Source organism: Leptosomus discolor, chromosome 1, assembly GCF_034619465.1.
Source record: "Leptosomus discolor isolate bLepDis1 chromosome 1, bLepDis1.hap2, whole genome shotgun sequence".
NCBI classification, from domain to species: Eukaryota; Metazoa; Chordata; class Aves; order Leptosomiformes; family Leptosomidae; genus Leptosomus; species Leptosomus discolor.
This window is the reverse complement of record NC_141391.1, coordinates 122,816,517-122,829,647: the sequence shown is the minus strand read 5'-3', so window position 1 is coordinate 122,829,647 and position 13,131 is coordinate 122,816,517. Positions and strand designations below refer to the sequence as shown.

The 13,131-nt window shown below is 37.1% G+C and overlaps 1 protein-coding gene across 8 annotated transcripts in view; it reads right to left on the bottom strand.

Moving 5' to 3' along the window:
* The window catches only part of CBLB (Cbl proto-oncogene B), a 129,393-nt gene that overhangs the window by 50,876 nt on the left and 65,386 nt on the right, over positions 1–13,131 (bottom strand). For 6 of the 8 annotated variants that reach the window (XM_086463588.1, XM_086463645.1, XM_086463612.1 and 3 more), the window contains one exon: positions 8,803–8,949. The exons of the other annotated variants lie outside the window; for them this stretch is intronic. In XM_086463588.1, the coding sequence (XP_086319714.1) occupies positions 8,803–8,949 (147 nt within the window). The remainder of the gene's footprint in view (positions 1–8,802; positions 8,950–13,131) is intronic. 8 annotated transcript variants of the gene reach the window in all.

Here is a 13,131-nt window from a genome sequence, read left to right as displayed (position 1 = left end):
GGTGAAAGAGGCTTTCGTAGACAGCTGGCAAGTTGAGTTTCTGTTTGAATTAACATTTCACTGTTGGTTTTTCTTGTGTTTTAGGGGACATAGTCCTTTTGAAGGTACCTTTTGATTATTCAAACCTAAAGAGTCATGTTAATTGTTTGGGCAGGTGGCAGGGGCAGTGGGAGGGGGAAGGGAACAAGACCCATCAAACCAAGGTTGAGATTGGGACTGTCCTAGTTCATAGCATGCTTAGACTGTTATTTATATACATATTTAAGCAGGGAAAAAAATTGCCTTTATAGAAAAAAAAAAAAAAGGATTCTGTTTGTAATGAAATACTGCCTGGGGCATTTAGCTCCTGAACCGCACAAGGTATCTCCTATAAATATTTTCCGTGATCTTTGTCCTTGTAATATTTGTTGCATCATGCCCTAATGATACCTTGCACTAGAGGCTGGCAGGTATTCTGCACATGCCTCATGCTATTAGGCTGACCTGTGGACACCTGTCCAGGAGGAGATGAGTTAGTCAGCTCTGCTACAGCTCAACAGAAAGATGCGATTTGACATCCCAGTAACATCAGTTCTCTACAGAATTAGGTTGAAGTAGTGCAGTGTCTCAGTATTTCAGGTATTTAATCATAGTTACGTAAGCTGTCCCTTGCAGTAGAGCACACATGACTCCAGCTGAGACAATGTTCTGGGGAGCATCTCACGTGAGAGGATAGTACTCATAGTGACTGTACTTCCTTCAAATGTTTGATGCTCAAAGTTAAGAGCCCTACTACACATGCACACACTAGAACAGATAAGCCAGGGCTTTGGTAACAGTTTCTCTTTCTATAATATAATTTGGAGAAAAAACCAGGACACTGAAGTAATAAAAAAAATCTGACTACGTTACAAGAACATACTGTAATTGTGCTACATATGTTACTTTACTATGACCATCAAGTAGTTCAAAATCTTCAGAGAGATAATTATAGAAGGAAACAAAAATACGAAGGAAGCTGAAACACACACCTTATACAGCAGAAAAAGGTTATGGACGACCTTTTACAAGGGAAACCTAATTCCATCTGCCAAATTTTTAGGAAACAATTAATCCATACCGTGTCTGTCTTTGTACTGTCTTTCCTCATCATTAGAACAGAGGCAAGCCCATACCAATTTCAGGAAAGAAAACACAAAATAAAACAAATTAACCTGAATAATTTTTCCTGAAGAGGCTTTCTGTGCACATCATCTCTCTCTCAAATCAACAAAAGAATCTGTATCTTGGTATTACCTTGGGGCTGTCATCTTACTTATAAGTCCTGTCTGTCAAAAACCCTAAAATAAGCCATTTCTTCCCCAAGCCTCCCAAAATGATACTACTTCTCTACATTTCTTCTGCAACAGAAAAAATAGTAAGCATATTTAAGGAATGATGAATTAAAAAATGTTCTGATTGAAGTATAAGCTTTTCAAAAACACTTTTATGTAGGATGGTAACTATTTACTACTATTGACACACAGAGGGAAATGTCACTCTATAATCTCAAATCCAGTGTTTTAAACACTACCCACACAACTTCCATATGCCTAAAGGAGAAGGACTAGTGTCCAGCATGTAATTTTCAAGCAATTTAGCAGCAGAATTTAGGTCCTCCCTTCCCTCCTCCCCTGATCATGTGTACATAGGATTTTCCTAAACTCCCTGAATGTTGCTGCATTTTTAAAAAGCAAAAGACATCAAAATAAACTTGGAAAGGAAGCAAATATTTTCTGAGCATGGAGAGTACAGCACTTCAGTAGAACTGCAGAGATGCAGCTATTCTGGAATGTCAAGTGACACTGCTCCCATTTGAACCAGAGCAGACCACAAGTATGTCTAGGAAAGTAAACATGTACCTGTGTAACTTACACTTACAGTGAACATTTCTGTCTGCAAGAGGCTCTCTCAAGTGTTGCCAGAAAATGTAACATGAAAAGGGTATTATTGTATCCAGAGCAAACTGAAAAATATTCAAGCAAATACTGACCCAGATAGAAACAACATTTTTTGCAAGTCTGCAGTGAGCAATGTGGATTTTGGTTTATCATCACTGAACAGACCATTTTCTTAAGACTGCTGCTTCAGTTTTAAGTGAAAGGCCACATGTTTTCATTGCTTCTGAACTGCAGAGCAAACAATTGACACACAGAAGGCTTGAGCAGTTCAGTCCTAAGGGAAAAAAGGAATTCTGCCATACCATGCCAGTATAACTGTTAAATAGCGACACCATGTAGAACAAATACAGATGAATCTAACATGCAAAAAACAGAAGGTAAAAGAGAGAAAATGAGCCTTATGAAATGGGGAAAATATACCATGAAAAATATTCACTTTTAAAGCTGCATAACTGGACATTGCTGGAGAGACAGCAAGTTAGTACTTCCTTAAGGGACGCAGGAAGTCTGAATTTCCTGAAGTGTCCCCGAAGGGATACACTTATCTATATATTTCCAATTCTGATCTCTAATCACAAATCCAAAGCACACTCACGCTTTTGCACGTTCTTTTATAATTAAAACACTGTCTCTCCTGCCTATCTATCGAGAATCTGTTCTCCTGTCTCACAATCTTGTGTGCCAACTATTAAATCTTTAATTTCTCTATCCTTTTTTCTTTTCTCTATCCTTTGTACATTCAATTTTACCTTATTCTTAGTTACCCAGAATAGTTGTGAAGACTGCTGTAATTTCTGGGTTTTAATCGTATCTTGCAACTTTCCATTGACTAGCACTTCTCTATAATATTACCTATCTTCTTGTTCAAACTTGTTTATCTCACATTTGTATGAAAAAGATCTAGCAACATTTGCATCTCACTAGCACACAGAGAACAGTACCCTCTGCCTCTAGCTCAGGCTTTTAGACAAGCGTATCAATAAGTATTTCCCATGGTGCTGATCAGCTGAGGGAGGAATCGTCCTCTCAAAGCACTGCTCCCCATTTACTGACTTCTCTTTCAACATTCCTGTTGCCAAAACACCTGTCTTGATGGTGATGAAGGCTACGGCACTCAGATCACTGCCTCTTCCTCTTTCATCTCTCTATCTTTGGCTTGCCTTTACACTTCAGTTCATACTCAGATTTGAAGCTCTCTGGGCCAGGAACACCTCTTCAGTCCATGTTTTTACAGTGTTCAGGCAACAGTAGGGCTCTTGGGCACTGTCAGCAACAAGAACAGGAAGTCAAGTAACAAATTAAGGTGATCAACAAGGTATTAAAACTTAGCTTATCTAAGGTCTCACTTTCTGACAGTTGAATGTTTTCAAGTTAAGTCGTGCATTGTGGTCTGCCTGTTTTACTGCCTCTTCTCTAAACCCAAGCCACAAAGCCTATGTCTGTTCTATCCTGAGCCAAAAAGCACTGACCACAGCAGAACCACAATTACTCAAAATTTAGAGTATCAATCTGAAACACCTTGTTTAACTGCTGCTGAGAAATCAATAGCCACATTTTTTCCTAAATTCCAATAAAAAAATAAATACATTTCAGGCCTCAGCTGGAAAAAAAAACCAGAGCATTAAAATAGTAATGTGTTTGACTCTAGCAGTGAAAGAATTTCTATTTCCTCAGAAACTAAAAGGTGGGGGAAAATCAATTTATCTGACAACAATAACAGAAACACTTTCAATTTTTTTAAGGTTTCACAATGAAGAGTAAAACCTTAAACATTAAAATAAATGGCAGAATGATGGAGAACTGAAAAATCTAAGAACATTGACATTTCACTGCTGATTCATTCTGCAACACGAAGACAGCCACAAATCACAAATTTCAATAGTTACAAAGCCCTGAATGACTTCACTGTAGCTTTCAAATTCAGAGGCTGGAAAGATCTGTAAGGTCATCTCACCCACTCTTCTTCTCAGTTCAGGATCTCTCCCAGTGGTATTTTGCACATTTTTACTCAGAACAGTAAACTAGTAAAAGATGTAAGGTGCTATTAAAATGAGCAAGGAACCAGGGGAAATTAACATCAAGCACAATACAGTGACAAAATTCAGATAACAAAGAAGCTATCAGATTATGTTTTATGTGCATATATACAACCCACTGGGGGTTACTAAACCATCTGTAAACAAATGTAACTGCTCATTACATGCCTTACAATGTCACAGTTCCATTTAACACTACTGTTTAGCTGTACATTTAACAACCATTTTCTTCAGCGCAACTATAATGGTAAACCATGGGTGAAGATTCACTCCACTGAAACCACTTGCTCCAATAATTGTACTCTAGTAATCAGTACAGATTCAAAAATCTTGACCTTGATCATGGTGTCAAGCTTGTGTCAATTTTTTCCTTAGTTCTTTTTCAGCCAGCTCCTTTATTTTCTTTAATCAGCTCTCTTCCAACTCATAGCCTATGAATATGCCAAAGAGCTCTATTCTCAGCCTACTCCAGTCATTCAGCCATCGGAAAGTTCTCACTTGTTCCTGATTTTTGCTTTCACAAAGCAAATTCAAAATTCTCTCTATTCCTCTCATCTCCCTGATAGCTTTTCTCTGTCAGCTTGACAAAGTCAATAAACCAAAACCATCCTGGGCCTTCTGTTTGACACCGCTGACCTCCTCACCTACCCCCTAATTTGGATACACATTCTACTTCGCTGTTGCAGAGAAATCAATTCCTCTATTTCTTCCTTTGTCATAATGCTATTGTCCACATCCTCCTTCCACCCAGATAATCAAAATTTCACTACCACCCACCTTGATTTATCAATCTTCCCTATGCATTCCTAAACCCTATGTTAAGTCTCTCCAGTAAATAAATCCTTCCCAAACCCCATATCACTTCCAAGGTTTCTCCTTCTCCTCTGAAACCTGCAGTACTTGAAAACCTCACAATTGTAAAGGCTCTGACTATTTACTGCCTTGGCACTCTCTGCCTATGTGAGGGCTAACAATTTCCATTATCAACATATCTGCTGCTCTCAAGCACCATAGCATTCTCTCCCATCCAAGCTTCTCTAGCTATTGACGTTATCTAGAAGTTTTCTAGAGGTGTACCAGAAATGCAAAAGTTGAGAAAGTATCTGAAGGCCAAGAATGTGTAAAGTTATCTCAGCACATTGCCCTGATGGAGCCATTCAAATTCCTTGCTGAGTTCTACTTCTGCGTTTCCTACAGAAAATCAAAGAGCAGATAGATGTGTGATCATCAGGACCTGAAACAGTTAGCTTAACCATTTATTTTGCTAATGAGCTTGAAGTCATGATTGGCTTTAAACACAAAATGAATGACTGCATCCTATGGTACTTATTAATAATAATACGAATAAACTTAGTTACAGTTGCACAATTTTGCAGCAAGTGTTCAGACAGACAAATGTAACCAACAAAATTAGAAGTTTCCCCATTCATTGGGGAAAAACAGTGAAAGAAATCAGACAGATTTTTTTTTTTTTTAAACTACAAACTTGACTCTTGGAAACTGTATGTTTTGGATTTTATTCATCAACAAATTATAATATATTGCTTTCTGTAAATGGCTATTGATCTCCTTTTTGTTATTTAGAATACTTCAAATTAAGAAAAAAAATTACAACATTTCAGAAAGAAATCAAGGCAGAAAATTGATTACATAAAAGATTCCAATTCATTATGTTTAGATACAGGAAAATTATTTTTATGATAACATTATGCTGGAAAAAATCATGAATTAATCTAATAGTTCCAATTCTCTTCTTCTAATCAGATTGAACAATGCATCAGAATTATTTCTTGTTCTATAGTTAACCCATCAGAGGCCAGGATTCAGCACAACTTACTTTTTATTTTTGCTTTAATCTTGAGCAGCATCAGTGATCTCAGAGTAAGGGCTGCTTTTAGAAACAAGTGAAGAGTCTGGACTTGCCCTGTCAAATAGAGATGCAGCCAGGGAGCATACAATATAGTTCCTCCCTGCACTCCTCAATTGCACTGCATAACTAACCAGAGTTGGAGGTTTCAGGTAGTCCTAGTAATTTATCTTCAGGTGGTCAGGTTAGAAAGAGTTTTTATCAGTTGTTTGCAACAGCCATAGGTTCTGCTCCTAGGGGAGTGATACTAGCATATTTGCAAACTAATTTGTAAAAGAAGTGGCTCACAGGCATACCTGCTATATACTTCTAAATGGATTAGAAAACAAGTGATGTTTAAAAAGCTTCAGGCATTTTTTTTTTAACTAAGAGATTAAACATAACGCCAAGTAAGCCTTTTTCTCATCTGTTTATTTCACATACATGCTGCTACATGTTTTACAGTTACTTCAGTGCAATTAACTAAACCTGAGATGATGGCAAGGTTGCCAAGCACAGATCAACCCTTCACTGCTTAGAAGACAGCTAACTAATGCAGCTTCAGTTTATTGGAAAAGAGCTCGGAACACTAACAGCAGTAGTTATTTACCCAAAGTAAAGCACAGCACCTGACAAGACAGAATTCAAAAAACTTCCAGGCCATACTAGATGGCTGAGGTTACATACGTAATCAACTGGACGTCCCAAACCTGCCATGATTCCTAGGCATTTTTGGTGCATGGACATTTTAACCCAAAAAACCCCACCCAACCACTCACACCACCCCCACCCCCCCCAAAAAAAATAATCCTATCAAAGCACACATTGAGGGGAGGAGGTCAGAGGGTTAGTACTGAGAGTTCATATTTAAAGTTGATAAAATTTACATAAGGAGGAAAAACCCCAAAGCATAAAAAAGGCACGGCAAGAGCTCTGGGGCCCTAAAAAGGATTAGAAGGAAGCTCTTCAGGGGATGAGTCAGGAAAGAGAAAAGTGTGAACAAGAGAAAGACAAGGGTAGAGTTGAGTTGTTCAGATGGACTGATGCAGTTGAAAAATTCTTCTTACTAACCCTGTTCTGATAAAAACTTATTATGTTACAGTATCCTACTGTCTGACACCTCAAGTACCTATCTATTGTGCCATCTCCCAAAGCAAACTGGCAGGACCATTAGAAGGGAACTTGAAGGGAAGCACTTGAATCTCATACAGAAAGTACAAGTTAGTAGAGAAATACAAAGAGGAACACAATAGTGAATAGGGAACTTGATGAAACCAGTTAAGACGAAATGATAGAAAGAAAAAGCAGCTTGGAGAAGATGAGATCTGTAAATCCCACTAACAGAAATGTAATTTGCGATCAAGACAGCTGGTACAGGTCATTCAAGGACAGAGCCCAACAGGGGAAGAGAAGGACCATGTGGAGACTTAAATTCCGAGAGTTGCTAAGCAAAGGGGAGAAAGAGAGGAAGAGAAAACAGAAACTGGACAAAGATGATCATTAGTCATTTTTTCAAAACTCCTGTTTTTCTTTTTTTGACTGACATGTTCTTTAAAAAGCCTCATCTAATAGAGACTCCCACACATCATGTAAATTAATCCTTCAGATAACTTCATCTAAACTTCTGTAGGTATTTTGAAGATCATCTTCACATTAAAATGGGTAACACAAAACATGGTCAGATTCCTTTACTCTAACAAAAAGAAGATTGATACAGCAACTTGATCCCGCTCTAATATTATCTACATGGGAAAGAAATTTGTTAGAAGGCTGATGTTACCAGATAACACTATAATGAAAACTGAAAGCTGGAAGCTAGCAGTAGGTGTGTTTAGACTAGCCAAAACAAAAAGGAAGTGAAACTGTTGTAGATTCACACTGAACAAAATTAATTTGCAAAAGTGCCAACCCACTACTCTGGTATTCTAAATAAAGAATTAAAGACTTATTTTAAAGAGATGCTCTTGCTCAAAAAAACATAACAGACTGCTGCAGGAATTGTTCTGTGACTTCTTATGGCATACACTGTGCAAGATACCAGACTTCATGACCATAATGACTGCTCCATTATATTGTAAAATATACAAACCTCTTGCCTCCTCCTTCTTATGTCATTGTTACACTAATAAACATCCCATATGAGAAAGTGATGAAGCTACGTATCTTCTATTAGCCTATATCTGTATCATAAACAACACTGCTTCCCAGAAACAAACAAAAAACCCCACACCTGCCTACTTTTACGTTTTCAATATTGCATTTGCTATAAGGTTTTAACCGCATATCTACAAGTCACACTTAGCATTCATTTTATGACCTATTCTTGAACAGTAATTTTCTCCAAATCCTACTTTTGATTAAACCTTCTGACGTATGTCATTATTCTATCTCCTTCTGTAACAGAATTCGAAAATAGAAAACAGTAGTCCCCTGTGACTACGTTATAGGTAATATGGCTGTAGAAAAAAAAAAAGTTGAGTAATAACTGATAAAAACATTACTTTAATTACTTAAAAAGCACTAATTATTGCAGTAGTTAGAAAGTTAACAACGGGATAAGGAAACATACTGTACATGAGACCAATGTCAAATTCCTAATTCAGACTTTAGAGTTATCATTTGTAGAAAATATATATATACACACATATAACATCAAAGGACATGATTCACCATGTACCTTAGGAAAACATTGCACCATCTTCACCCTAGAATGAAAACAACAAACTTAATGGAATATATTCTAATTTATGTTGAATGTAAGTGCCCTTGACAGAACTGCCCATGCATTTTTACTCATCCTTCGAGCGAATTACAACATTAGGAAAAAAAAAAAGTTAATAATGACTTTAGTAATTTCAGCCAATTTAAAGACGTAGACAAGAAATTACCTTTAAAATACCCACTCACATACTTAAATCCATTATCTGGATTTTTGAAAATAGCATTCTTTCATGCTTATGATTAGAAGGAATAAAGGATTGTGCAAAGTGTTAGTACTTACTTATCTCCAAAGAATTTTCTCCAGAAATCTGCAGCATCGGCTTTGGTGATACGGAAGTTATCACCCTGGAATTGGCCATTTGGAAAAATAGCCTTGATTTCTGCTAGCATGTGGCTGAAGATGAGAGACAGCTTTGTCAGGTTTCTCCTGTGAATATAATAGAGGGGAAAAAAATAATCACACCAAATCCTTAGAATTTAATAAATTGAAACATTCTTTCAGTATCTCATATCTCCTGCATATTTGTGTAATAATCACTGTATGATACAAGAAAAATACTGAGCTTTCAACTGAAAACACATCGAAGAAATATAAAACAGCAGTATGTGTTTTCATGCACTTCTGAGGATGTGTTTGTCATAATTCTCCATGAATAGAATATAATTTGTTCAGCAACAGATTTTTCTCAACTGCATATTCCAGATACATTTCTGATCCCCATAAAGATTAAGCCTGTGCATTTCTATTTAATTTAATCATTGCAGCACATTAAAAAAAAACCCACACCAGAAAACTAAAAATACAGTTTTCTATATGACAAACCTATTTCAGTCCAGGTTTCTAGAAACATAAACACATTAAAAAAGTAAGCACAGAACTAAGTTTACTCTCTTTTCCTATGATAATTTTATTCTTTTTATTCTTTCCATTACTGCAGTTACTTCCTATTCTTTTTGTAAATGTTTTCTCTCTAGAAAAAACAAGTTTAAAACTTGCTTTCAGTTTTCAGCAGCATATTAGAAACAAAAATCAAGCTTCTCTGCTATCAGCTCACTTCCATATGCTTTCCAGACTTGTATCAGTTTATCAAAAATTATTTCATTTTTGTCACAAAAATCCCATTTAGTAGAGTGCAAAGAACATAGCATCCTTAAATGCAAATAATCCTTTTGTATGGAAAAATCTAAGAGATGGTGGAGCAAGAAGAGAGAAGGGTGAAGCAATCTTTATGAGAGTTTCCTTCTGGAGAATCATTTGCAGTAAAAAAAGTGGTATTTTCCCACCTGATATATGAAATAGAGACCACTGAGGACACTGAGCAGTTTCTAATTAGAATACATAAGAATACAAACTCACTAATGAGTTAGAAGGGTCCTGTGTCAAGCCTATTCACCTTTCACAATCTCAGGTACTACTTAATAGTGCCCCAAACAATTTAATGAAAACCAGAATAAAATGCTTATCAATCATGTAATTTATAGCTCTTATCAACAGTATTTTAAATAAATTAAAACTTATTCCTAAGTCCCTAGCCTTATGAAAAGATAGAGCCAGATTTTTTACACATGCATACCAAATAGCTTTCAGAATACTCAAAATCTCAAACACACCAGTTGAACAGATTTCTTGGGGTCTTCCTAAAAGAATATTCAACTTTACACTGAAGTAGTAATTACTTCAACTAGATTTGTGAATAACTTATAATACAGATTCCTGTGGAAGCTGTGTTGCAGATTTTACTATAGGTTTTGCTACCAAGAAAATTCCAATAAAGATAGTTATTTTAAAAACTTAAGTAATTTAAAACAAACAAACCAACCCCTGATGAATACTCTCTCCTTCCCCTCCAGATTCAGTATGGTTGTAAGGCTAATTCCTTCAGAGTCCTTTAATTCCTCCAGTATCATCAGATGTCTATAATTACAATGCCCAACTGTTCCTTATTTTCTGGATTTGTTCCTTGCTACCCCCCCCCCCCCCCCCCCCCCCACTTCCTTTGTACTTTAATTACACACACGTGTTCTTTATTATTTTACTCCTCAGAACTCCAGCCTGATGCAGAGAGCAAGCAACAGCTACTTTATTGTGGCTTCCTCAGCCTGCCCTAGACCGAAGATTAAGCAAGAAGCTTTCTGTACTCAGGACAGATGGGAACATGATTCAGTGCAGTCTGAACAAGCTCCCCCTTGCCTGGTACACCATATATCTGTCTACATTAGCAATGTACTGTGCTGCAGGGGTTCTTTTCAGGTACAAATTTACTTAGTGAGCTTGTTGGTTGAAGGGATGAAGTCATATACAGGTGCCATCTGGGGCACTGCCTTGCCCAGAGAGGAATGTGTCTGTATGCACATGTTCATGCATATGCATTGCCCATTAGATAGAGCTGCACAGTACGTGACCAGAACCCACAACTGGTAGGAACTGGACAGCAAATGCACAGGGATCCAAACGGTTGTATCCTAAGCACAAAGGCTGTTCCTTCTCTCTTTGAACAGCACCAGTCACTAAGTACATCAATACGCTTTTGCTCTATTATACCAGTCGTTTAAAACGAAGAAAAAAGTAAAATTATTTTTGTTTGTATTTGTACAAACAAGAAAAAATGTTTTAACATTAAACTAAGATATCTTCTTTTTATCTGACTCCAAAGCTGAAACTTGAAACCAGCTAGAACTTTATCTGTGCCTGAACATACATCATAGCATGTACTTGCAGCAGTAGATGACAAATTCTTGATCATTATATAGATGATAGCTGTGTTTCCTCCTTAATTTTGACTTTTGCTGTACCAGATGATTATCTCAAGTCTTACTTTGGTATCAAAGAATCATGATAAATCATGTCTTAGCTTTTCACTTATGTATTTTTTCTTTAGAATTGTTAAGCACATATTGCACCACTTTTGCTTAAACATGCTTATGCAACACCAAATCTCAACAACTTATTGAGACAGAGATACAAAGCTCAATGATTTCAGAAACATTTTTTAAGAATTATACAAAGTGCACAGATCATACCACCAGGGTGGGCCAGTGATTCTCCCTACCTGTGCAAGTCACTATTCTGACAATGTCTGTTTCAGCACATACACTTATGCTGTCTTGTGGAGGGTATTTTCCCAGGGCACCTCAAGAAGCACATACTCCACTTTATTCACTCGGCAGCCTATGCAGCTCCATTTTCTAAGTTAAGATGACTCCTTTTTCTCTCCTCATATAAAGATGGAGCAGTGTTAAAAATTTGCCACCTTATTTTCCATTCATAAGTGTATGACAAGGTATTCAAGTCCTATTTATCTGAAAAACAATTAAAACCATCAGCTTCAGCAATTTGGTGAATAATCCTAATGGAAGCTAAAGAACTGGTCAATCTGAGCTACCTATTTTAGGTCTGATTCCCACTATGAGACCGTAAAGGAACCAATCTTTATCAACTCAGTCTGCATCTCTGATCATAACACAGACTTTTCTTTGGGTCACAGTGAAGACTGTTGTAGTGGCAGAGGAACAATTGTACTGACAGTCCGGCAGCACAGAAGAGCTGAGCAGATACATGCTCTGGAGAGACCCTTTGACTCACTAGATTCTAGCATGGGAGAAATCTCTTAAGGGATCATATTGGAACTAGACCTCAAAAAAAATGCTACCCAAATTAAAGAGAAACAATGGTTTTAATGCCTCAGCAGCCAGCCTTCAGGGTTTAAAATTATAATGTACTTTCACTGGCAACCTGGAGAAGGTTAGAGGTGGGATTTCTCTCCTCAGTTGTGTTATGCCTGGTACAGAGCACAAACATCTCCTTTATTTCTGTACAGAGAATGGGTTTCACAGTGATGAGAAAAACCTTATCTTTCAGAAATCAAAAATCAAACAACACTGCCTCTTTATAGCAAATTGAACTGAGATAATTCTCCACAATGTGTTACTGTGGTGGACTGAACAAATTTTTAACACTAAATGATGCTATGGCAAATGTATTTTACGTAACACATAGCGTAGGTCTCTTCCATATTATTTGCAACATACTCACACATATTACTTGATGTTTTTCCTACAATTGATGCTTAGCTTTTGCCAACTCAAACTGACACCATTCAGTTCAAACCCCATGTAGAACTTGATTTCTGAAGTACCAGTTTTTCAGACATATCTATTATTTGTTGCCAGACATACTTGTACGTGACAGATCTACTGAAGAACCAACAAGGTTTGAACCAACCCCAGAACATTTAAGATATAAAAATAAAACCACCTCATCAGCAAGTTTTCTACAATACAGACAGTAAAACCTGAAAACAAGGATCGTGAGTTTGTTCACTTTTCTGTAAATGACTATATTCTGAGTTAATTTGCTCTTCAACTTTGGGGAGGAGGGGTCAGGCTGGAGAATACTGCAAAGACTTCATAACTGAAGGACTTGTCAAATACCCAGTCTTATGTGACTTGAAACCACGGCTTAATAATGGAAATATTACAACATCCCAGCCATAACCAGAGCAGCGGCCCTAGCAGTAGAAGGTCTGAAGCAGTCCCACCCTTCTGGATCTATTAAACAGGAAAGTGAAGCATGACCAGCATGCAATAAGGTAAGTTTTGGCTGTCTCAA